Here is a 24,409-nt window from a genome sequence, read left to right as displayed (position 1 = left end):
TAGCATTATAGCTTTACTTAAAGGGTATGAATATTGTCCTAAATGGAGATATTCCTCCAGTCAAGTTTTCAGTAATATCCAAGTCATGCCAGACAATTCAACTACTGGAGTATTGTTATATATGGATGATGATGATGATGATTATGATTATTATTGTTTTTTTTTTTTCTTGTTTTGTTTTTTTATAATGCAGTTATTTTAAGGGTATGCCTTAAATAGTAAATGTGCAGGACTTGAGCAAAGCAGTGATCACGTTTGATTATAAAATATACTTTGGCTGCAAATCTGCAAATAAACTGATGAGGTCAAAGCCAGGATTTATATACTTGTATATAGCAGTAAACATTTTTTTATTGTTTCTTGCAGGTACTTGTCTGTGCGTTGCAAGTACTATTTTGACTCCATGCTTTCCCAGAGAGGGTACACGGGAAAGATGTCGTTTAACCACAAGAAAGAGACTCTCTCCATTTCAGTAAGAACTCTAAAACCCTGCTGTTTTCACACTTTAAGCTTTGTGTTTTTAACCATCTTTTACGTACTTATTAACACATTCAACTCTCCCTTTTCTGTCTCTGATTAATCATCTGGAATAATAAAAAGATACAAATTAATTATTAGCTCAAAACACCTTTTGTTTACATTGTTTTTGGAAGGATATTTTCTTTGTTGCATTGTCGTTCTAAAGTGATGTTGGTTCTCCAGCGATGCAGATTCGTCTGCGTTCTGGTTGGATATTGAGAAGCGCGTTATTAGATGAACACACACATGCCAAACAAGTAATTTGCTGGTTTTTATATATATATATATATATATATATATATATATATATATATATATAAAATAATAATAATAATCATCAACCATAATAATGCATGTGGATTCATTAAACAAGTACTAGTGGCCATTTGTCTATAAGTATATTAGATATAAAATAATCAATTGAAAAATATAGGCAATTGTTAATGTACATATTTTTATATTATAAAAGGCTATTATATAATCTATATAACAGGTTTGTCTCCATGTAACGAGAGTATGTCCATCCCAGCAAGAGATCACGGCCAGTTCTTGGCATCTTCTCCTAAGCAACATGTTAGAGCCACCACTAATTAGACAGTATCATTGATTAACATTAGCTACTATGATATCATGATGATGATGCCTGCTCCAACTAAAGAAAAAAGTAATCAAGGTTTCTGTAATAAAGCTATTATGATGACGTGATTATCAGAAAATGTATGTTGTGATAGCAGCTATGCGTACATTTATGCTGTGTTAATATATAAATTAATGTGCACACATTACCATGTTGCTGTTTCTCTATTAGTTATTATTAATTATAATCAAATAATCCATTGCATGTTCATAGCAATATATGGTTTCACATGCACAACCAGTGGTAATGTTTGCACATTTTTGAAGCGTAGGTTCTGTCCTAATTATGTGCTCCTTATAATTTCGAACTGAAAAATGTGTGCTGTAGTAAGCAGTTACTTGAATTACTTGTCAGACCTTCCTGTTTAATCCACAAAACCAGCTCATTTTTCTGCTGAATGTTATGCTCTTTTAACATCTGACTGACTCCAAGTTGATGCTCCAAGTTAGAAATAAATCTACTAACTTTTGAATAGGAATTTTGGTCTTTTATTAATTAGGAGTAGTGGGTTTTTATTTTACATGTGATCTTAAAATTGTTCGAAATCTCATTCATGTGTTATTCAATTATTTTATCTGTTGTCTTAAAAGTTATCTATGTGACTGTGTGACAAATGTTTTTTTTCTCACTTGAATTTTTTCTGCAGATACAGCCCGGAGACGGTGATAAGGCTGCTATGAGTGACATGCGTTCTTTGTCTGGAGGGGAGCGATCCTTTTCTACAGTGTGTTTTGTTTTGTCACTCTGGGCCATAGCTGAAGCTCCTTTCCGCTGCCTGGATGAATTTGATGTATATATGGTAAAAAAAGAATTTTTTTTATATAATAAAACAGCTCGATATTTTTTCTGAAACTGTGACCTCAAATATTCAGGGAAACACATTTTGTTTTTTTAGGACATGGTGAACCGCAGAATTTCCATGGACATGATGCTGAAGATTGCGGCTAGCCAGCGCTACAGACAGTTCATTTTTCTCACTCCACAAAGCATGAGGTAACAGTGTTTTTATTTATTTATTAATTTATTTAATCTTTAACAGCTGTGTTGATTTACCAACTTCTATGAATTTCAATAAACGTATTATTGGCCTCATGGAATTCCATGTTTTTTTTTAGTGTGATTACAGCTAATACATACTTGTCGGTGTGAAGTATTTAAGTAATATCAAACTGTCACACAGTGATTGCTTAAACCAATATGGAAAAAATGTTGTCAGCTGTTATGTTTGTTTATAGACATTAGTGAGGACTACACAGTTATTAGATATGTCCTGATCAATAAAGAAAAATTGAAAGGAAATTGAAAGGGGGTGCACTTTCTTGTTCCTATGAAGCTTTTGGCATTTTGAAAAAATTATCATGTAGAAAGAACCAGCACCACTAAAGAGGAATATAGGTTTATGCAACTCTTTGGTGTCTATACCTACAGAAGCCAAGGAAATTAGGGTGGTCTATAATTTTAATGCAGGGCACTTAAATTGAATTGAACTCATGACAGGCCCAGAGCTTAATAACAGTTTGCTGGGAGTACTGATTAGGAAAGGAACAGGTTGTGTTTACTGCAGACATTCAGCTTTCAGATTCATTGTGAATGCAGACCACAGAAACTTTTTTAGGCAACAATATCAAAAGACCATCACTGGGTATAGAATGAGGTCATCTCAAGACCATCATCATTAAAGAGTAGTGAGACGAACCTACAGTACTCATTCTTCCCAAACAACACTGTGTCTACTGAATTTGCCATGGCTGGATGTTTTTTGTGCTTGGCCAGTAACTGCAAGGCACAACAGGGGAGGACAAGCTGAGAAACAGTGTTGAGCAATGATGTTTATCTTTCATAGCCTCTGGGCAGTGCACATTTTACTCCTTCAGCTTGAACTTCAAGTTCAGTCAGTGTTGTGTGAGGGTTCTTTGCAATACGAGGGTCTGCTAAACCATGTGGATCTAGCTGCGGGACACATTTGTTTGGAGCATGCAAGAAGCTTGGGTTTTGTTAAAGAACAACAAACCGACCACATTCAGAAATACCTGAAATAGCAAGGATGCGCCTGGGAATGTAGATCTCTTTAATCATCTCAAAAGGGGAAGCCTGAGAAAAATTTATTGTAGCGGCCCTCAGAATTCAGTTTTACATTGTGTGTAGTTTATGTGGGATAAAACCCCTTAGGCTAGCCTTTGCTCCTCACTCACATCACTGGGCACCTATGACCTTGTCACCTGTTCATCCATTTTTCCTTCTTTGGAACTATTTATTGGTTCCTCTCAAGGTTTCTTCCTCAGAACATCTAAGGGAAATTACATTTAAATTCTGTAAAGCTGCTTTAAGAAAATGTCCATTGTGAAAAGCGCTTTAGAAATAAACTTGACTTGACTCCTCACAAGACCTGTTGTTTGGGAGATCATCTGAACTAGAGAACTATCTCAACTAGTCTTCTAGCCATTGCAAATGAGTTTTTGTCACAGTTGCTCAGATCATTATGCTTGCCCATTATTTCTGATTCCAACAAATCAACTTTAAAAACAAACTGGTCACTTGTTGCTTTATAAAAAAAAAAAAAAAGCCTGATTTATTAATTAGATAATATAATGAGATATTAGTAATTAGATCATATTCCACAATGCACTTTTTAGTGGTATTAATGTTGCAACTTATCAGCATATGCATGTATATGTGTAACATGTTTGTGTGTATGTTATTGCATCTGAAAGAAAGAGAATGAAAGATGGTCAATGAAATGCAAGTAAAAAAAAAAAAGACACAATTATTTGCACAAGTATTTCATTGTGTCTCTTAAAGAATCAGTTGCACCAGCCTTTGTAGGTGGTATTTCCATCTTGGAAAACCAGTCCCAAGATTTCCTCTTATTTCATCTGCTGTTATGTTCTTGCAGCAGATAATGATTTTCGCCTACAGCATAGTGTTTGTCACCACTGGAAATAAAGAACTAAAGATGGGCATGTCTGTAATAAGACGCATTTCAACAGTTTTAAAGAGTTAATTTGGAATTTTTTTCTTAATAGTTAAGTACACTCGGTTTGAAGTCACATTATTTCAGTGATCATTTTAAACTTTAGCCACATTTTCATATTAATTTTGGCTTTAAATCATATTAAATATGCATTTTATTAGAGGCACTTCCAAGTAGAGTCAGAATTAATGGTGATTAACAAAATACAAGGCAGTCGTAAAAGTGTTCTTTAAGTCTGTAAATTTGTGGGGTCTTTCTGTCTTACTCTGTCGGAGACTGTATACTATTATAATATTTTAGAACTATAATAAGAGAAATAACACACTGTGTCAACTGAAATCTTTCTTATTAATTCTTGTGTCTGTAAGGTCTAAACACTTTGGCGTTTGCACATTTATTTATTTATTTATTTATTTATTTATTTATTTATTTATTATCGTATTTATGTACATATTTTTCCCATGGGAGGGAAAAAACCTAATCACAACTCTCTTTAAAAAAAAAAAAAAAAAAAAAAAAAAAAAACCTCACTGTTGACCAATTAATGAAACAAACACAATACACAACTGTTAAACCTTTGATGCATTTCTCTGTTCTTTTTTGCCTTTTTATCTTTCAGTTCTCTTCCGATCAATAATCTCATCCGTATCCTGCATTTGAAAGACCCCGATCGCAACCAGACAGTTCTGCCTTTTGGTTTGTCGTGATATTAAAAGGATGTCAACTTTAGTACAGACTTGTTAACGCTACAATAATCTAAATCGGGTTATGCATTGCTTTTTTTTTTTTTTTCTTTCTTAAATATAATTCCTTCATACTAGTTTGTTGTATGTTCTTTGATTAACTAAATGTATACTAGTTAATATTTTGTAGTCTTATTTCAATTAAACAGTAAAGAGAACTACAAAGAATATTGACTTTTGGCACAGCTTTGGAACAGCTCTTTTTTTCAAGTGTGGCACTCTTGAAGATTTTCAATTTTTTTTTTTTCCCTATTGTCACGACACATTTCTTCATGAAGAGTAATACATAATCTATATGTAAAATACACATATAAAACATATAAACATAAATACTTCATAATAGGAGCAAAAATACACAAACCGCATAAGGTGTAATGAATGTAATTGTACAGATTGATTTTAATTTGTTTTCTAGTTAATATTGTTTATATTTGCTCCACATTTCCGAATGAAATAATAAAAAAAAAGGTTGTTTCACTCCAATAAACAATAAAAATACTTGAGAAATATCTGTATCAGGATATAAAATTCATGATTATTTATAATATATTCTTTTTTTTATTGTGTATAGTGTTACAGAAATAAATGGATTAAGAGATATTAGCTTTGGTATTTACTTGGCATCAGCTCAAATAATAATCCCACAAGTAACCTACATCCCTAATCTTTGCAGACCAGGGACCAAGTGCAAGGGATTTACACTACAAGTGGGCACATACCAGCAAGTGGGAGGTTAAATTAGATTTTGATTTCTTAAATCTAGAAAGGCAACACCAAAAGGTTATAATTAGAATGTGTTAAAGATACATTTTTTATTATTATTATATATTATATTATATTATATAATAAAAAAAAAAAGATTTTTAGGATTTGCGATGTGCATCTGTCAAATATGTGCAGTGTAGATTCAGCAGCAGACACTGTTTATGTGCTAGTTGCTGGGTGTCTCCTGGTTTAACTCCAAATGGCCAGAGGGGAGAAGCTTCTCCTCATTCTCTCCGTGTTTGCTTTCAAGTAGCGGAAGCACTGCCCTGAACGTAACAGAGAGAAGAGTCCATTTTTGGAATGACTTGATCTTTACCAAACACATGTTAATGGTTTAAGGCTTGAGTCGGTCCAATATGCATGTTTAAAAACATGCAATGACAAACTTTAGTTTCAAATTGAATCTTTTTGTTTTGTGATTCTATCGAGTCTGTCATTTTAACTGTCAATTCTGAGATGCCTAAGGGACTTTACACTTCCCTTAGACATCCACACTGAGCTCCCTGACCTGCAGGACATCTACAGCACGCGGTGCCGGACCAGGTTGTGAAGAACCTCAGTCATTCCAAAAATGGACTCTTTTCTCTGTTACGTTCAGGGCAGTGCTTCCGCTACTTGAAAGCAAACACAGAGAAAATGAGAAGCTTCTCCCCTCTGGCCATTTGGAGTTAAACCAGGAGACACCCAGCAACTAGCACATGGACTTCTCTCTCCATCTCACTTCCTTCGCTGCACAATTAATTCTCTTTGCACTATTGATATGGCACATTAGCTCTGGACTGTTAATTCAACTCTGGACTTGCACAGCACAGTCCCACTAAATATATACATGAATTGCCAGAAAGGGATTTGTGTGTTGTTTTTATTTTCTTTTAGTGTCCATGTGCAGTATAATAATAATAGTAATATATAGTTAGTTATACTATACTTAATACTTATTTTATGTATTTACTTTTTTTCCCCTTTATTCTATTTCTATTCTTCTATTTTTCATGTTTACAGTCGCAAAAAAACATTTCACTGCATGTCGTTGTCTGTATGAATGTGTATGTGACAATCACACTCTTGATATCACCCAAATGAGGATGGGTTCTCTTTTGAGACTGGTTCCTCTCAAGGTTTCTTCCTCATAACATCTAAGACAGTTTTTTTCTTGTCATAAACTTGGCTTGACTTGATTTGAATTTGAATCAAACTCCAACTCCCAAAATACGAGGCCTACTCATGGACTAGAAATCACTGCCATCACAGAGGCACTCAAGTTCACCCAACTGCTTAACTGGATTTAATAGCATACAGAGCATAAATATGCCCACTCAAGAATTTGCTCACATTGTTCACGTTTCTTCATTCAGTACATTGTACATTTAGTTTGCTATTCTGCCTGAAACCTGGCCTTGCTCTTAGATTATGTATTTTTGATAGTTGAATAAATGTAACTTACATAGATATGTTTGTAAAGTTGTTTGCAATTGTTTGATAACCATAATCAATAAGAGCAGATGTTTTGTTTTGTTTTTTTTAACAAAAGATTCAATGATTATTTAATAATTTTCACTGCTGTTTGTTTGTTTGTTAGTTTGTTCATATTTTACAAGGGGGTGCTAATATTAGTGGAGGTAACTGTATACTGAAACAAACGGAGCAATCAGGACATTTCTGACCAGATGCCCCATAAACATAAAGACCCCACCTTTTGACATTTCCTCACCTACTCCCATGTGCTGGCATTTCAAAGAGCTCCACGTTTTCACATAGATCTTCATTTTACATAAAATCTAATATAAAATAAAATAAATTAATAAAATAGTGCACCGATATTAACAACCTTCTTTCTGCTGCTATTTGAGATCGTTCCTGTCATAGGCACAAGTCCATTATTAACCGATTTGTCACCAAAACACAACCCATATATTAGGAATTAATAAAAGTCCTGCTCTTTGATGTTTAATAAACGAGTTCAAGGTTTTTTTCAAATATCTCGTTTCCTATTTGTCATGAAATTGCAGGCATGCGCAGTACAGATCTGGGAGCGTCGTAAATCGGGTTTCATGCAGCCTACAGACTGACTGCGTTTGCGGTACCTTGTAAATTATAATTTGCAAGTTGTAATAACGCGGTTTCCCATTTCGGCACATAAGACGAAGGGGACTGGCACACAGAAAGACGCCTTCACATGAGCGTGTGTTCTGTTTGCTTGGTCAAAATAAGCATTTCAGCACAATAACACGACCGAATAACATCTGTTCTGTAGTGATTTCAAACATTAGGCCACATTCTAAACCGAAAGTCCAGCGGACATTAGCCAGCATGTTTAACAACTAGCGAACGGGTAACCGTCAACGAAAAGTCTAATAATGATTATTTTTCTAAAAAAAAAAAAAAAAAAGCGTAATGTATAAGACGGTTTAACTATACACTGTCTGTATATTAACTAAAGTCCATATTGCCGTAAAGTAAACTGGAGGCAGTGAGGAGATCATGCTGATTTTACGTCACTTTGAAAAGAGGAAGGAACTGATAGCTGAAAATAGTCGAAATTGTCAAAAAAAGAATCGTGTTCGATGGCGTGTGGTAGTAAACGCGGATTTCGCCTCAAAAGCAGCAATGAATGAACGAATAAATCGTAAAAGGGGGAAATTAGAGAAACGGCGCCATCTACGGGCGCAAATAAACACCCTCGCTTCCATGACAACAGTATTTCACGACAGTTGGGTGCCGTATGAGCGCTCGCTCCTGTCGTACAATTTTGCAGAATCACTATGGCGTCTGCGTTGAAAGAGACTGTCGGCTTGTATGAGACATTGAAAGCCGAATGGAATAAGAAAAATCCGAATTTAAACAAATGCGGGGAAACACTGAGCAAGCTTAAGGTATTGCTTTTTAATTTTCAATCTGTTAAACGTTTGGCGAAAGTAGCTAAATTGGGAATGGACTTAAATTTAGACTGGAGGCGCTTGTGTGTGCTAGCAAGCTAGCATTACTACGATTAGCCTGCTGTATGTATGTATATGTGTGTGTGTGTGTGTGTGTGTGTGTGTGTGTGTGTGTGTGTGTGTGTGTGTGTGTGTGTGTGTGTGTGTGTGTGTGTGTGTATATATACACACATACACACACATACATACATACACATACATACATACATATATATATGTGTGTGTGTGTATGTATGTCAATCTTAATCAAATGACTCGACTGTTACTACGAATTTCGTTTTTTATTTTTGTCTGGATTAATGATAGGTCAAATTATTTGATTGGTTGTGCGTGTAGCTTAAATAATAAACACATCCATAAAAATAATACAAGTAACACAATTGCATAGGGAATAACGTTTTGGTGTATTTGAGTATTTTCATTGTTTTGTTATAGATTTCGCTTCTGGAATTGAACTTTTTACCAATCACTGGGAAGCAGTTCGCCAAACAGCAGCTGATTTTAGCCCGTGAGTACCGCTGTGCATCATATCAAATATTGCTTCGATCGGTGCTTTTCATCACTGTGCCGGTTTGTCTTGCAGGTGATGTGTTGGAAATCGGAGCCTTATGGAGCATCCTGAAGAAAGACATCCCCTCTTTTGAGCGATACATGGCCCAGCTGAAGTGTTATTACTTTGATTACAAGTAATTCATCATCCACACCATAGAACAACTATTTCAAAAGATTATTTAATGCTCACTCGTCACTCAACATGAACTGAGCTGGAATATTAAAGTGCATTGCAGTATAATATTATTTTTTATTATATTTATTAATAATAATAATAATAATAAAAATAATATTATAGGGGCAACTCAAAAGTATAGTTTATTTGCTTAATCAGGTACTTGAAATTCTATGTTATACAGTGTGTCCCAAAAGTTCAGTTCAATTCAGTGTTATTTATTAACAATTTGTCGCTAAGCAGCTTTTAGAGAGAAAGTGTTTATAAACGACACATTTTTATGTTAGTGCCTGTATGTTTATCCTTATTATTCTCACTCAACAATTTGCAAATGCACTGTGTAAAAGTTAGTTTCAAAATCACGAATTTCATGTGATGTAAAATTGGATGTTCAATGTAATACACCCTAAGTGAGAGAAGATTTTGTGTCTCTTTACAAAGAATAAATGTTTCTAAAAAAAAATAAATAAATAAAAGTTGCTAAAAACGTCCATTATGTATGGAGTCTTTTGGGACACTTTATTTACCATTTACTCTCTTTGTTTTTATTAGATACAGGTTGCCATTCTTAATTATAATTTTTTCCGCCACAATATTAATTTCACATCTCAATGTTATTAATGGTTGCACATTAAATAGCAGCCTTTTGGTATTTAATTTTGTTATTTATAAAAAGTCATTTATCTGGTATTAATTTTATTGGCTCCAGTTTTTGCTTGTGTTGATTTTTGATCATGGACAAGGAAATTTGACAGTTATTTAAAATAGCAAAAATGTTGTGCTGGAAAAAAAGTTTGTAATGCATCCTCTTCCTTGTGCCTTTATACATCATTCAGGGATGAGCTGCCAGAATCAGCCTACATCCATCAACTGCTGGGTCTAAATCTGCTCTTCCTGCTCTCACAGAACAGAGTGTCAGAGTTTCACACAGAGCTGGAGAGGCTGAGTGCTAAAGACATCCAGACAAATGTATACATCAGGCACCCGGTCTCATTAGAGCAGGTAAAAGAAGCATTAGGAAAACTTGCAGCTTACGTATTTAAAAGTAATCAGTGCTGAGTCAGCACAAGATAATCCGATGAATACAAACAAATCTTTTTTTATGAATGTGTTTAAATGCACCTAATCTCAAAGAAATCACTCCTGGTTTGTATGGGGCAATCTAGAATTGTATTTCTTTCTATATTCTTGCTCCCCTGTATCACGTTTAGATGGCTTCATTATACATTTTACATGTTTTTTATTTGTGTATTTTTGGCGATTAAAAGATGAATATTCCTGGTTTTAGGAGCATATGAAATTAAAGCTAAATTAGAGGCTGTTAAGCAGATGAACTGTAGATTTTATCAGTATTTAACGCACTGTGGCTGACATCATTTCTACTCACAGACGGATCGTTATCAATTTCTTTTGCATAATGTTTTACACACTTTTGGTCATGCATATGCAATAATCTCATCCCATTTTTTTTTTGTTTATAATTTCAGCATAATAACAGAATAATTATTGACTGTTTGCGAGATATTAATCCCCACATTGTAACACCAAGAGCAATGAGAAGATCATTGGTCGATTTTGAGTAGTTTTACTTGGTCTTTGTTTTAGTGTGCTATCTTTCCCACCCTGTTAGCATCACCAATTTAGCTCTCTTGGGCTCCCACTGACATCTGTGGCTTCATTGGTTTGCAAAATCTCCAGATGTAATGATCCTCACTCATTGGTTAAGAGGTGTGCATTTGATGCATTTGTTGTTTTTTTATGTTTACTGTAGTACCTGATGGAGGGCAGCTACAACAAAGTTTTTCTTGCTAAAGGAAATATTCCGGCTGAAAGCTATACCTTCTTCATAGACATTCTTCTTGACACTATCCGGTATGTGCTGATGACATGCATTCACCAAACTTTCTAAAAACATAAACTCCAGTGCATCCAGAAAATATTCACTGCGCTTCATTTTTTCCACATTTTATGTTACAGCCGTGGATAAAAATCATTATTTTCCTCAAAATTCTACAAACTAAACCCCATAATCACAACGTGAAAGAAGTGTGTTTGAAATCTTGAATAAATTTTTTTTTTTATTAAAATCACGTACATAAGTATTTATAATATGACACAATTGAGCTCAGGTGCATTCTGTTTCCACTGATCATCCTTAAGATGTTTCTACAACTTGATTGGCGTCCACCTGTGGTGAATTCAGTTGATTGGACATGATTTGAAAAGGCACACACTTGTCTGTATAAGATCCCCACAGTTATCAGTGCATGTCAGAGTGCAAACTAAGCCATGAAGTCCAAGGAATTGTATGTAGACCTCCGATACCAGATTGTATCGAGGCACAGATCTGGGGAAGGGAACAGAAACATTTCTGCAGCATCGAAGACACCAATATGCACATTGGCCTCCATCATCCGTAAATGGAAGTTTGGAACAAAAGTTTGGAAGTTTGGAACCCACCAGGGTCTTCCTAGAGCGGGCCACCCGGCCAAACTAAGTGATCGAGTAAGAAGGGCCTTAGTCAAGGAGATGACCAAGAACCTTATGGTCACTCTGAAAGAGCTCCAGTGTTTCTCTGTGGAGAGAGGAGAACATTCCAAAACAACCATTTCTGCAGCACTCCACCAATCAGGCCTGTATGATAGAGTGGCCAAACAGAAGGCACTCCACAGTAAAAGGCACATGACAGCCCTCCTCACCTCTCAGACTTTCAGAAACAAAATTAGTGTCATGTCTGGAGGAAACCAGGCACTGCTTATCACCTGGGCAATACCATCTCTCCAGTGGTGGCAGCAGCATCATGCTGTGGGGATGTTTTTTTAGCAGCAGGGACTGGGAGACTAGTCAGAATCAAGGCAAGATGAATGCAGCAATGTACAGAGACATCCTTGATGACAACCTGCTCCAGAGCGCTCTGGACCTCGGACTGGGGTAATGGTTCATCTTCAAGAGGACACCAACCCCAAGCATACAGCCAAGATAACAAAGGAGTGGCTGCGGGACGACTCTGTGAATGTCCTTGAGTGGCCCAGCCGGAGCCCAGACTTGAACCCAAATGAGCATCTCTGGAGAGATCTGAAAATGGCTGTGCACTGACACACCAAATCAAACCTGATTGAGCTTGAGAGGTTCTGCAAAGAAGAATGGGAGAAACTGCCCAAAAATAGGTGCCAAGCTTGTAGCATCATACTCAAAAAGAATCGAGGCTGTAATTGGTGCCAAAGATGCTTCAACAAAGTATTGCACAAAGGCTGTGAATATTTATGCACGTGATTATTATTATTTTTTTTTTGTATTTGTAATATATTTGTTTACATTTCAAACACACTTCTTTCACATTGTGATTATGGGGTATTGTTTGTAGAATATTGAGTAAAATAATGAATTTAATCCATTTGGAAATAAGGCTGTAAAATAAAAAGTGAAGCGCTGTGAATACTTTCTGGCTCATCGGTGCCCTAGCTATATTACAGGAGAACATGAAACATGTATGTATTGATATTTTTTTTTAATCAATTTATTTACTGGTCACAACAGAAGGCATCCTTGTCAGCTTTTCATGCTTGATTGTTGACATATTAGGGATGGTTATTTTTGTCCAGTCTTTTCACCACAACTCTAAATAATGTCTCTTCAAATTAGATTAAAGTATTTTCCATGTTGATTTTAAATACAATGGAAAAGTATATAGACAGAATATATACTGTTATGTGTTTACAAATATTCATATTGAAGCACAGAGGCTGAACATACTAAAGGCCGTAACACAGTTACTAAATCACTGGCTAAATAATTGTCTTCTACTTTTACGATCATATAATAATGATCTACTTTTATTTTTATTTCAGTGATGAAATTGCAGGTTGCATAGAGAAGGCATATGAGCAGATTCAGTTCAGCGAGGCGACGCGGGTGCTTTTCTTCTCGTCACCAAAAAAGATGACAGAATATGCTAAGAAAGTAAGTGTATTATGCAGTGTATTCAGTCCTTCTTTTAATTAATTAATTAATTTTTTTTTTTTTTTGTTGTTGATTGAACTTATAAAATGTAATTAGAGACAATTGTTTATTAGATTGAAAATGTATAAATAGTTATTTATTTATATATATTTCTTTTCAAACAAATGTATTTTTTAACTGTGATTTCAGTCAGAGGTTTTTTTTGTTGCTACTCTTAAAAAGTGTAGAAGACTCATCCAATGGCTCTTCTGTTTTTCTCCGATAGAGAGGCTGGACACAGAGCCCTGATGGTTACTACTCTTTCAGCCCTCAACAACAACGGACGGAAGAAGTAACTATTCCTTCGACAGAACTGGCCCAACAAGTTATTGAATATGCAAGACAACTTGAAATGATTGTGTAACTCGCTTACGTATGAGCAACCCAATTTCTACCATTACGCAATTACTATAGATCCATACATTATAATATAATGAGATTCGGGACGTTCACAATTTAAAGACCAATAGCGTTGGAAAAAATGGGTTCCCCAGGACTGGTGCTAATAAGTACACACATGCACACACATTTTATCATTTAATACTCACTTGTGCCTGGGATAATATGATGTAAGGGAATCAGACAGTTCTGTGTACTCATTGTGGGATGAAAAACATGTCCTCAATAAAGTTTTTGTGACACTTTTGTATGATTGTATTACTGAAGAGGGAAGCAATGAAACACCTTGTATGTTGTTGATTTTTGGTGGGTTTTTTTTTTTTTTTTATTAGGTGAGGCTTTTTGTTTCACTATAATAGAAATGTAAATATCAAGCTTGAACACAGTTCTGTATGCAGGTTAAATTTTTTTTGAAGCCAAAAACATGACCTGTTCGTTGTTGCCTTCTGAGTGTTTGCAGAATTACTGCACATTTAGATGCCCATGCTTTGTATCCTAGCAACTGTAAGAGGGTTGCTGTGAAAGTTTGCAGGTGCTTTTTAATTGGTCATTTCTTGTACCCATTAATGGGCAGAAATGGGCAGAGATATATTCGATCAAAAGAATACAGGGTTTTTTTCTATAACAAAAGTCCTACCATGTGATATTCTTTAAAATTAGTTTTCTTTTTGTGAAGAAATTCACTAAGCACTGCTTTTAAAAACTATAAACATGCAAGGCAAACAAGCAACATATTTATTTTAGATTCACATTGGTTTGGTGTAGTTTTTAAAATATGCAAATCAATGCACAATTGGGATCAGGTTAGTAAAGCTGTAGAAAACCTAGTTTGAGCAGGTTTGGAACACCCTGGAGCTTTTATTATGAAAAAGATTTTGGCAAGTTTGTATATTTTGGCAAGTAAAACAGATTAATATTGTAGATGTATTGGTGCTAATTTATGTATAGATGCTAATTTGAATTATTTTTTCATATAAAATATCTGGTTCATTCATAAATTTTGAGAGTAAGAAACCTAATGCATCATTGTCTTGACTGTATGCTTCAGGTTTTTATGCTGAAAAGTGTGTACTCTGGAGCAGGTTTTCCATCAAAGACCTATAATATATCTGTGGCTAAAAGTTTTAAGAATGACACAAATATTAATTTTTAAAAAGTCTCCTGCCTCAGTTTTTTATGATTGCAATTTGCATATACTCCAGAATGTTATTAAGAGTGAGCAGATGAATTGCAAAAAAAATTATGAATTGCAAAGTCCCTCTTTGCCATGAAAAATAAACTTAATCCCCAAAAACCCCATTTCCACTGCATTTTAGCCCTGCAGCAAAAGGACCAGCTGACATCATGTCATTAATTCTCTCGTTAGCACAGGTGAGAGTGTTGATGAAGACAAGGCTGGAGATCACTTTGTCATGCTGATTGAGTTAGAATAACAGACTGGAAGCTTTAAAAGGAGGGTGATGATTGAAATCATTGTTTATCCTATGTTAACTATCACTGCTTTGCACAAAAAAAAAAAAAAAAGAATGCATTCGCAAATGTAGTTAGTAGATAATCAAGAACTGAAAATCAAGACCAAAAATGCAAATGAGCTGAAGGCCACTGTCAAAGAAACCTGCACCACTTCAGCAGTGCCACAGACAGATCAGCTCCATGCCATGCCGAATTAAGGCAGCAATCAAAGCAAAATGAGCCTCTACCAATTATTGAGTACATATACAGTAAATGAACATGCTTTCCAGAAAGCCAACAATTAAAAAAAAAAATTTGATTGGTCTTAGGAAGTATTCCAATTTTTTGAGATAGTGAATTGGTGGGTTTTTGTAAATGTGAGCCAAAATCATCAAAATCAAAAAATAAAAAATAAACACTTGAAATATAGCATTCGAGGTGGGTTTAAACTGTTTTATCATGGTGTGGATGGAAAGAGAAATGGTGTAAGGGTGATTCTGAAGGAAGAGTACAGTAAGAGTGTAGTGGAGGTAAAGAGAGTTTCTAATAGGGTAATGAACATGAAGCTGGAAGTTCAAGGGATGATGATAAATGTCATCAGTGCTTATGCTCCACAAGTGGGCTGTAAAATGGAGGAGAAGGAAAAACTCTGGAGTGAGTTAGATGAAGTGGGAGAAGGTGTACCTAGGAATAAAAGATTGGTGATTGGAGCAGACTTTAATGGGCATGTAGGAGAAGGGAACAGAGGTGATGAGGAGATGATGGGCAGGTATGGGTGACGTATAAGAGTGGAGCAAGGTGCACACAGGTGAACTATGTTCTATGTAAGAGATGCAACCTGAAGGAGATTGGAGACTGTAAGGTGTTGGCAGGGGACAGTGTAGCTAGACAGCATCGGATGGTGGTCTGTAGGATGGTTTTGGAGGTGAAGAAGAGGAGGAGGAGAGTGAAGACTGAAAGAAGAATTAGATGGTGGAAACTGAAGGAGGAAGAGTGTAGTGTGAAGTTCAGGGAAGAGGTCAGACAGGGGCTCGGTGGTGGTGAAGAGGTGCTGGATGATTGGGCAACTACTGCAGGAGTGATAAGGAAGACAGCAAGGAAGGTACTTGGTGTGACATCTGGCAATAGAAAGGAAGACAAAGAGATGTGGTGGTAGAATGAGGAAGTGCAGGAGAGCAGAAGGAGAAAGAGGTTGGAGAAACAGAATTGGGATTAACAGAGTTATAAGAAAAATAGGCAGGAGTAAAAGAAGATGCGGCAGCAGGTAAAGAGGGATGTGGCGAAAGCCAAAGAAAAGGCGTATGAGAAGCTGTATGAGAAGTTGTAATGCTTTACTGTCTGGGTGTTGGAATAAGTGCATAAATAGCTTCAGTTAGTTCAGAATGCAGCACCAAGAGTCCTCACTAGATCTAGAAAATATGACCACATCACACATAGTCTACACTGCTCCCATTTAAAACTCACATTGATTATAAAATACTACTACTGACATATAAAGCACTTAACGGTTTCGCCCTGCAGTATCTGAGTGAACTTCTGTACCAGTATGATCCTCCACGCCTACTTAGATCAAAAGGTGCAGGTTATTTGTTGGTACCTCAAATAATGAAGACTACAGCAGGGGGCAGATCTTCTCTTATAAACCCCACAGTTATGGAACAGCCTTCCAATTAATGTTCGGGACTCAGACACAGTCTCAGTGTTCAAGTCGAGGTTGAAAACGTATTTATTTAGTCAAGCCTTTTATCAGTAGATTTTTCTTAGGTAAAGGAGCAGATCTGGATTGATCATGGATATAGAGTGTTTGGTAAACTGGGATATTTGTATGCTGTCGTCCCCTCACTCTCACACGTTCACTCAGGTTTGTTGACGGTGGTGTGGTGGGTCGTCTCTTATCCCAGAGATCCCTCATGTCTGTATTACCTTCTGGTTCTCCCTTTTAGTTATGCTGCCATAGCGAGTCTTGCCGGAGTCCAAACTGCAAGTGACATTAACTTTCATACAACAATAAGGACACTTAATAATCCATATCCTTCTCTTCCTGTCACCCTCTTCTTTCTCTCTCTCTCTCTCTCTCTCTCTCTCTCTCTCTCTCTCTCTCTCTCTCTCTCTCTCTCTCTCTCTCTCTCTCTCTCGGTCGAGTTAAACATGCTCCTGAGGTTCCAGTGACCACTATTCCTGTCCCTCTTCTTTGCGCAGACCTGCAATGTTGCATGGTTTAGAGACAGTGCCATTGAGTAAAAGACAGACACGTTTCATAAGATTATTTCCAACAATTTGACTTTCATATTAAATAGAATAGAGGATTCCAACAAATTTCTCTAGTTTTAGTAGACAATTCGTCATAAGTGAGTTGAATTGAAGCCAGTATTAAATTCTTTTTATATTATTCAATATGTATGCAAACTCTGACTTTGTCAGCGATGTGAGCCAACCAGACCCTTTATAGATAAGTTGGGTGAACTGAAATTTCACTTGCTTTACTACCATTGCTTTACCAGTTATTAGAGATTAGCTAGTGAATTGGAATTGTAAAAAGCCCAAACCGAGGAAAAATGGGGATGTATTTGGAACTGTCACAATAGTTTTAGAATCTGTCAGGCACATTTGGAAGCCAAACTTTCTGTGTCATATAATAGTAAATAAGAATTAACTGCATTTGGATATTTTAATAATAGACCTAGAATTTTGGAGTCCCTGGGACCAGAACAAATTTCCCTGTCTGGAAAGATATTCATTCAAATTGGGTGATTCAGATTGGTGTGCTCACCCCTTTACTTTTCACCTCCCCATGACTATCCTTCTGTCAGTGTGTCCTTCATGGTAAAACAGAGGTTCCTTACCTTATGGTTATCATGGGCCTAGCTATTTGTCCAAGAGCATTGGCCCCAGCTAACAAAATAGACTGTTTTGACTTGAAATGCTATTATATTTTAAGGTATATCAGGGAGATTAAACACTTCCTGTTTACCCTGTTAGATAAAACTATTTTGGAAATCCACATACCGAATTGTTTTATAGATGATAGGTTTAATCAGCTTTGTGCTGGATTAATATTCCCCATTTGCTAATGAAACCTAGCCACAAATATATATTCAAAGCAATACTGCTTCTATCACTTGAGGCTTGCTTAAATCCAGGTTAGGAATGCACCAGGTCTTGAAGAAAATAAAGCTTTCAAATCTCTGTTCTTCATTCACATGCAAGAACAAATGTTTACACAGCTTAGCAACAGCAAAGTGACCAATCAATATAGGGCATATGTGAATTGGTCAGGATGGCAGGGGAAATGCTTGTTCACCATGTTTTTTTTCTTTTAGCATGGGATGGCTTATTGGTTTCTGGCACTAAACAACTCCATGCTAACACCTTTTAAAAACAACTTTCTCACCATGAATATGGAATCAGTGGGTGAAAGGACAAATAAAACCAATTTAAGGATTGCAGAGATTGTACAGCAGTACAGGTGACAAAGATTAAAGTTGCCCCTCAAAGTATAAGGAAAAAAGAACCAGAACTATGATCAGAGATTTTGAGACTCAAGTACAGAATAGCTGAGATGTTCAGACTTTCTGGTATGTTGTTGACCAAGAAATATGATGCAAGTCTCAGCAGGCCTGAACATTTCCTACAGACATTTGCCACAAAAAAGGACAAACACCTAGAAGAAAATTAGGAATTGAGGCACATTTTAGAAACTTAATCAGCAGCTGCAATATTAACAGCAACAGTTAAATGGTATTGGCAAAAAAACAACAACAAGAAATTTAGTTTAAACTAATAATTACTCTTCATTACGGTATACAGTACTACTAAGTCAAATGAGTGTTATTTGTGTTAAGAGGAACTTGCATATACGCATCATTACAGTTTTAACTTTGTCTATTAAATCAAACTGTAGTAGCAGTTATAAACTGTTATAAATGTTGACAAGTTGAGTGTAAACACAAGGTTCTCTGAAAAAGAACATCTACAGTCATCTTTAGGGTGTTTGTGTTGTGCTATCCACAGTAATCTCACTTTACCAGAAGTGAACAATTTAAAGGTGAGGAAAGCTTCAAATACAAATTGGCCAACAGGAGGTATAGAAGTCTATAGAAGGTATAGAGTCAGAATGACTGGTATTTCAGCAGTAACCTGTAGCACAGTAGAGATGGAGGGAGAGGAAGTTATTGAATTAAACTTAAATAACCTAAAGATAAGTAAGTAAGTAAGTAAGTAAGTAAGTAAGTAAGTAAGTAAGTAAGTAAGTAAGTAAGAAAGTAAGAAAGTAAGTAAGCACAACAAATGCAGGACCAGGTTAAATTAAATATCTGGGCTTAATTAACCATAGAAATATATTTGATCTAAGTGTATATTGTTTCCTATAATATATACACCAAGCTTTGATATTCTTTCTCTTTTCTCTTCTTTCTTCTCACTGTGTCACTTTTGCGTATGTTCTCATACTGAAGCCGTTATTTTTCTGTTAAATCTCTGAATTAAATCTAGTTAATTACATCCAAAGCTAATAACATTCATCAATTAACAATGTTATTATTTTGTAGTTACTTAGTTCTATAGATATGTATTAATAATCAGGAAAGTACATCATGCTTACATTTATTAGCTTGTTTCTGATGCCCATGTAGTGTGGACACTTTTAAACGTCACAGCATTTAGTTAACTCTTCCACTGTTTATAGATGAGCAGGAATCAGAACACTTCCTTTGTTTGTAAACTAAACGGGATTTAATGTACCTCAGTGTACATTTGCATACCAATGCATTTGCATACCAACTCATGCAACACACACATCTCATTCAGAATTCACTAAAAGTTATTCATTGTAGCTATTATTTATTGCAAATAAATTGGGTTTGCTGATTTATGTGCTCTGTAAGTGTTATAATGTTTAACCAATATCGTTTGATACATTGTCTGAAGCCATATTTCCAAACTTTTATATAATTGTGTAACTATTATTATTATTATTATTCATAATAATACATTCTACATAATAATAGTTCATTTAGGGCAATTAAAAGTTGTAATATTAATAAATTATTAATGCAACCATTTTACTAATAACTAAAGCACCAAATATTAGTCGATTATTTTTTGAGACTAAGCAGAATGGCCCATTAAAGTGTATGTGGTGAATGGATGTAATTAGTTGTCACAGGCTTCTTTCACATTATATGCGATATAATAAATATGGCTATACTGGTATACTGTGTCTCTCCCCTGGCGCCCTTCCGTCACTCCTCTTCTGCTTTTCCCCGCTCACTGCAACAGAGATCACCGATTAGACTAATTCCCAACAGGTGTGTAATTCTTACCGATTGTCTCTCCCCGGCCACGCCCTCCATTCACAAACCGGCGCTCGGCCACGCCCCCGCTGCCACAGGGTGTTCGATGTATAACAGCTTTTGGGTCAGTTTGGAGTTTTGTTGCTCACAAATGACTGAACTGTTGCTAATGTTGGGTATTTAGGATATTAGAAAGTGAGGGTCCAGCTCTTTTTCTCTGCTCAATGTCATTCCTGTCTGCTTCTGCTCAGTCAAAGTATTGCCAATGATTACTAAATGTCACAGCCCTAAATACAGATGGAAATCAAATAAACGGAAACATGTCAGATATCATTTTCATTCATGTAGATTCGGGTTAAGCAATTCTAATTCTTAATGTTTACATTAAACATCACTGGGTGATTTTGTTTTGTGCACCATTCTGTGAAAAGTGTAGATTATAGAAATATTCAAACCAGCCCTCCTTGTACCAACAACTACAGTCAACACTCAAAATGTAATGTAGTGATGTTTTATTAAACAATGTTGTGCAATCAGTAAATAATTTGTTTTGGTTCTATAAACAATGTAAATATGGGCTGAAAATATTTCCTTTATATGCTAATCTGTGTGTACATGTAAATGACAATCAAACCAAGCAAAATGGCTAAAACACGATGAAGAAAAGTGGATACATTTAAATAAAATTGATGATGATCTTATGAGCTTTTTATGACCATAGCCTACACACTGCTCTCTTAAACCTGGACTAGATAAGGGAGCTATTTGCAGATGTTTTTGTGGATTACAGCTCTACCATTAAAACAGAATATGATGCTCCAGAATCTGGGGCTGAATTTTGCAATTTGTCATTGGATCCTGAACGTTTTGACCAGACGCCCCCAGGTGCTCAGGATCGGAAACAACACTTCCTTCCATCTCAACATCAGCACTGGAGGCCTCCGCAAATTTGTCCTCGGTCCCCTGCTATACTCCCTCTGCACTTGTTTCTGAATGGCTAAACACAGCTCCGAAAAGTTTTGAATTTTGCATATGTCAGTGTTGGTAAACCTTTTCATTAATTCAATTCAATTCATTTTTATTTGTATAGCGCTTTTAACAATGAACATTGTCTCAAAGCAGCTTTACACAGATAATGTGGTGATTAAAAATTAAATATGTTCTTTGTAAGTAAGTTTGTCCCTGATGAGCAACTGTGGCAAGAAAAAACTCCCCGAGATGGCATAAGAAAGGAAACCTTGAGAGGAACCAGACTCAAGAGGGAACCCATCCTCATCTGGGTTACACCGAATGTCCATTTGAAGCAGATATACAATGTTGCGGGGTACAGTGTTGATGATCAGAAGCAAACTGTATTCCTGAGTCAGTGTAGCAGACTGTTGACATTAACTACAGGAGCATGTTTAACTCGACCGAGAGAGAGAGAGAGAGAGAGAGAGAGAGAGAGAGAGGGTGACAGGAAGAGAAGGATATGGATTATTAAGTGTCCTTATTGTTGTATGAAAGTTAAAGTCACTGTGCAGTTTGGACTCCGGCAAGACTCGCTATGGCAGCATAACTAAAAGGGAGAACCAGAAGGCAACACAGACATGAGGGATCTCTGGGATAAGAGACGACCCACCACACCACCGTCAACAAATCTGAGTGAACGTGTGAATGTGAGGGGACGACAGCATACAAATATCCCAGTTCACCAAACACTCTATATCCATGTTCCCTCCAGATCTGAGCCTTTACCTAAGAAAAAAATCTACTGTTCAAAGGCTTGACTAAATAAATAGGTTTTTAACCTCGACTTGAACACTGAGACTGTGTCTGAGTCCCGAACACTGGTTGGAAGGCTGTTCCATAACTGTGGGGCTTTAAAAGAGAAAGATCTGCCCCCTGCTGTAGTCTTCATTATTTGAGGAACCAACAGATAGCCAGCACCTTTTGATCTAAGTAGGCGTGGAGGATCATACTGGTACAGAAGTTCACTCAGATACTGCGGTGCGAGACCGTTAAGTGCTTTATACGTCAGTAGTAGTATTTTATAATCAATGCGAGATTTGATTGGGAGCCAGTGTAGACTGATTAATACAGGGGTGATGTGGTCATATTTCCTAAATCTAGTGAGGACTCTTGCTGCTGCATTCTGAACTAACTGAAGCTTATTTATACACTTACTCACACACCCAGACAGTAAAGCATTACAGTAGTCTAATCTAGAAGTAACAAAAGCATGAACTAGTTTTTCTGCATCCTGTAACGACATCATATTTCTAATTTTAGCAATATTTCTAAGGTGAAAGAAGGCGATCCTGGTAATATTATTCACGTGAGACTCAAAGGAAAGACTAGGGTCAATAATCACACCAAGGTCTTTGACAGCCGTACATGCTGAAACAGAAACACCATCCAGAGATGCTACGTAATCGGAAAGTTTACTTCTAGCTGCATGTGGTCCTAGTAAAAGTACTTCCGTCTTATCTGAGTTGAGCGATTAATAACAATGACATATTTTCCGTTGTTTCACACTTTTTTGTTATGTATATAATTCCACATGTGTTCATTCATAGTTTTGATGCCTTCAGTGTGACTCTACAATTTTCATAGTCATGAAAATAAAGAAAACTCTTTGAATGAGAAGGTGTGTCCAAACTTTTGGTCTATACATATATATATATATATATATATATATATATATATATATATATATATATATATATATATATATATATATATATATATATATATATATATATATATATATACACACACACACATATAAGTGTACATTTTTTATATTCTTAATATACTGTATGTTACTGTATTTCATGTCTGTATGTTCTATAACAAAAAACAACATTGAGCAAATAAATATGCCAGGATCACAAATTTAATATATTCAACACCCTTCATAAATAATACACGGATTTAGTAAACACCTTACAGGAAACAAAATTCAAACTGCCAAGCAAAGAATCCAATCGACAGATGTGTTCATCCACATTTTAATCAGAGGTGTATGGAAGTTTCTGTGCCAGTTATTTGTGGTACTAGTCCTTTGCTTTCTCTGTTTGCTTTCCAAAGCTAGATAGCCATAGACCTTGTTTAGTAACCATGGAAATTCATATGACAATAAGCACTCCGTGTGTCTTGTAGATCACTCTTGTATTGCTTGTAAAAACATTAAAAACACTGGGACACTGGCAGACCTGTTTCCTTGAGCAAGTCAATTATACTTCGCATTATTAATTCATAAAAAAAAAAGAAAATAAAAATATAAATTTATTTTATTGGAGGAATAAAATCTTTGTACATGAAAACCTCTCTAATATGCAGTGGTTGCTTATCAATGGCAGGCTATGAATGGGAGTTGTACATGAATGGAGAAACAACTCAATGGAAACAAGTAAGAACACAGTAGTGGCTCCATTGGCTATGCGTCGTATACAATTGGGAGCCTCAAAGGAGCTTTCCAAGGTACTGAACAGTATCACCGCTAATGTCGGGGCTACAGTTAGGAGGCCTTTGCCGCCAATAGCATTACATATTCGATTATTTGATGACTGATTTCTTTGTGTTCTCCTAATTTGAAGGTTAATCTATGCTATAGCATGTCATATATTTATCTTTCTATCTTTGTATGTTTTCTCTCACATCAAAAAGCACTACATTAATGTGACAAGGACCTGACGTTCTTTGGTGCAGGGTATTTTCTGATCGCAATCAAAGTAACGACGTAATCCGACCAGGCCAAAATATTGCTTGAACTGAACACAATAACTGACTTTTAGAACTGCCATTTTTCACTAGATGTCCTCCGTTGAGACTGGTGAGTGATCTGTTGTTTTGGAGCTTCGCGATGGTCAGAAGGCAGGAAACGCGGCAGGTAGCGTACAAGGAAACAAGGAAAAGAAATAGGGAGGGAGTGACTGCGAGAGAGAGAGAGAGAGATAGAGAGAGAGAGGGAGAGGATGCTGTCGGT

The 24,409-nt window shown here is 36.1% G+C and overlaps 2 protein-coding genes across 3 annotated transcripts in view; both read left to right on the top strand.

Annotated features, from left to right (window-relative positions):
- The window catches only part of LOC310732281 (structural maintenance of chromosomes protein 6), a 51,277-nt gene extending 45,900 nt beyond the window's left edge, over window positions 1-5,377 (top strand). For both annotated transcript variants that reach the window (XM_083552642.1, XM_083552643.1), the window contains 4 exons: window positions 367-472; window positions 1,803-1,955; window positions 2,052-2,149; window positions 4,747-5,377. In XM_083552642.1, coding sequence (XP_083408768.1) covers window positions 367-472; window positions 1,803-1,955; window positions 2,052-2,149; window positions 4,747-4,834 — 445 coding nt within the window. In that variant the 3' untranslated portion in view covers window positions 4,835-5,377. The remainder of the gene's footprint in view (window positions 1-366; window positions 473-1,802; window positions 1,956-2,051; window positions 2,150-4,746) is intronic.
- Window positions 5,378-8,346: 2,969 nt separating this feature from the next.
- Window positions 8,347-13,944, top strand: psmd8 (proteasome 26S subunit, non-ATPase 8). The gene is made up of 7 exons (XM_083552728.1): window positions 8,347-8,508; window positions 9,007-9,079; window positions 9,155-9,257; window positions 10,135-10,300; window positions 11,070-11,170; window positions 13,147-13,258; window positions 13,524-13,944. The coding sequence occupies exons 1-7, from the start codon at window positions 8,398-8,400 to the stop codon at window positions 13,659-13,661; spliced, it is 804 nt and encodes a 267-aa protein (XP_083408854.1). The 5' UTR covers window positions 8,347-8,397; the 3' UTR covers window positions 13,662-13,944.
- The last annotated feature ends 10,465 nt before the right edge of the window (window positions 13,945-24,409 follow it).

The sequence above is a fragment of the Silurus aristotelis genome (assembly GCF_946808225.1).
Source record: "Silurus aristotelis genome assembly, chromosome: 10".
NCBI lineage: Eukaryota > Metazoa > Chordata > Actinopteri > Siluriformes > Siluridae > Silurus > Silurus aristotelis.
Note: the sequence above shows the minus strand (reverse complement) of the source record. Positions and strands in the feature narration are given on the sequence as shown.

Excerpts from the sequence above, each read along its gene's own strand:
- psmd8 (XM_083552728.1), top strand. The coding sequence starts at position 8,398 with ATGGCGTCTGCGTTGAAAGAGACTGTCGGCTTGTATGAGACATTGAAA. Across the intron at positions 8,509-9,006 it reads AAACACTGAGCAAGCTTAAG|ATTTCGCTTCTGGAATTGAA; the intron begins GTATTGCTTTTT and ends GTTTTGTTATAG. Across the intron at positions 9,080-9,154 it reads ACAGCAGCTGATTTTAGCCC|GTGATGTGTTGGAAATCGGA; the intron begins GTGAGTACCGCT and ends TTTGTCTTGCAG.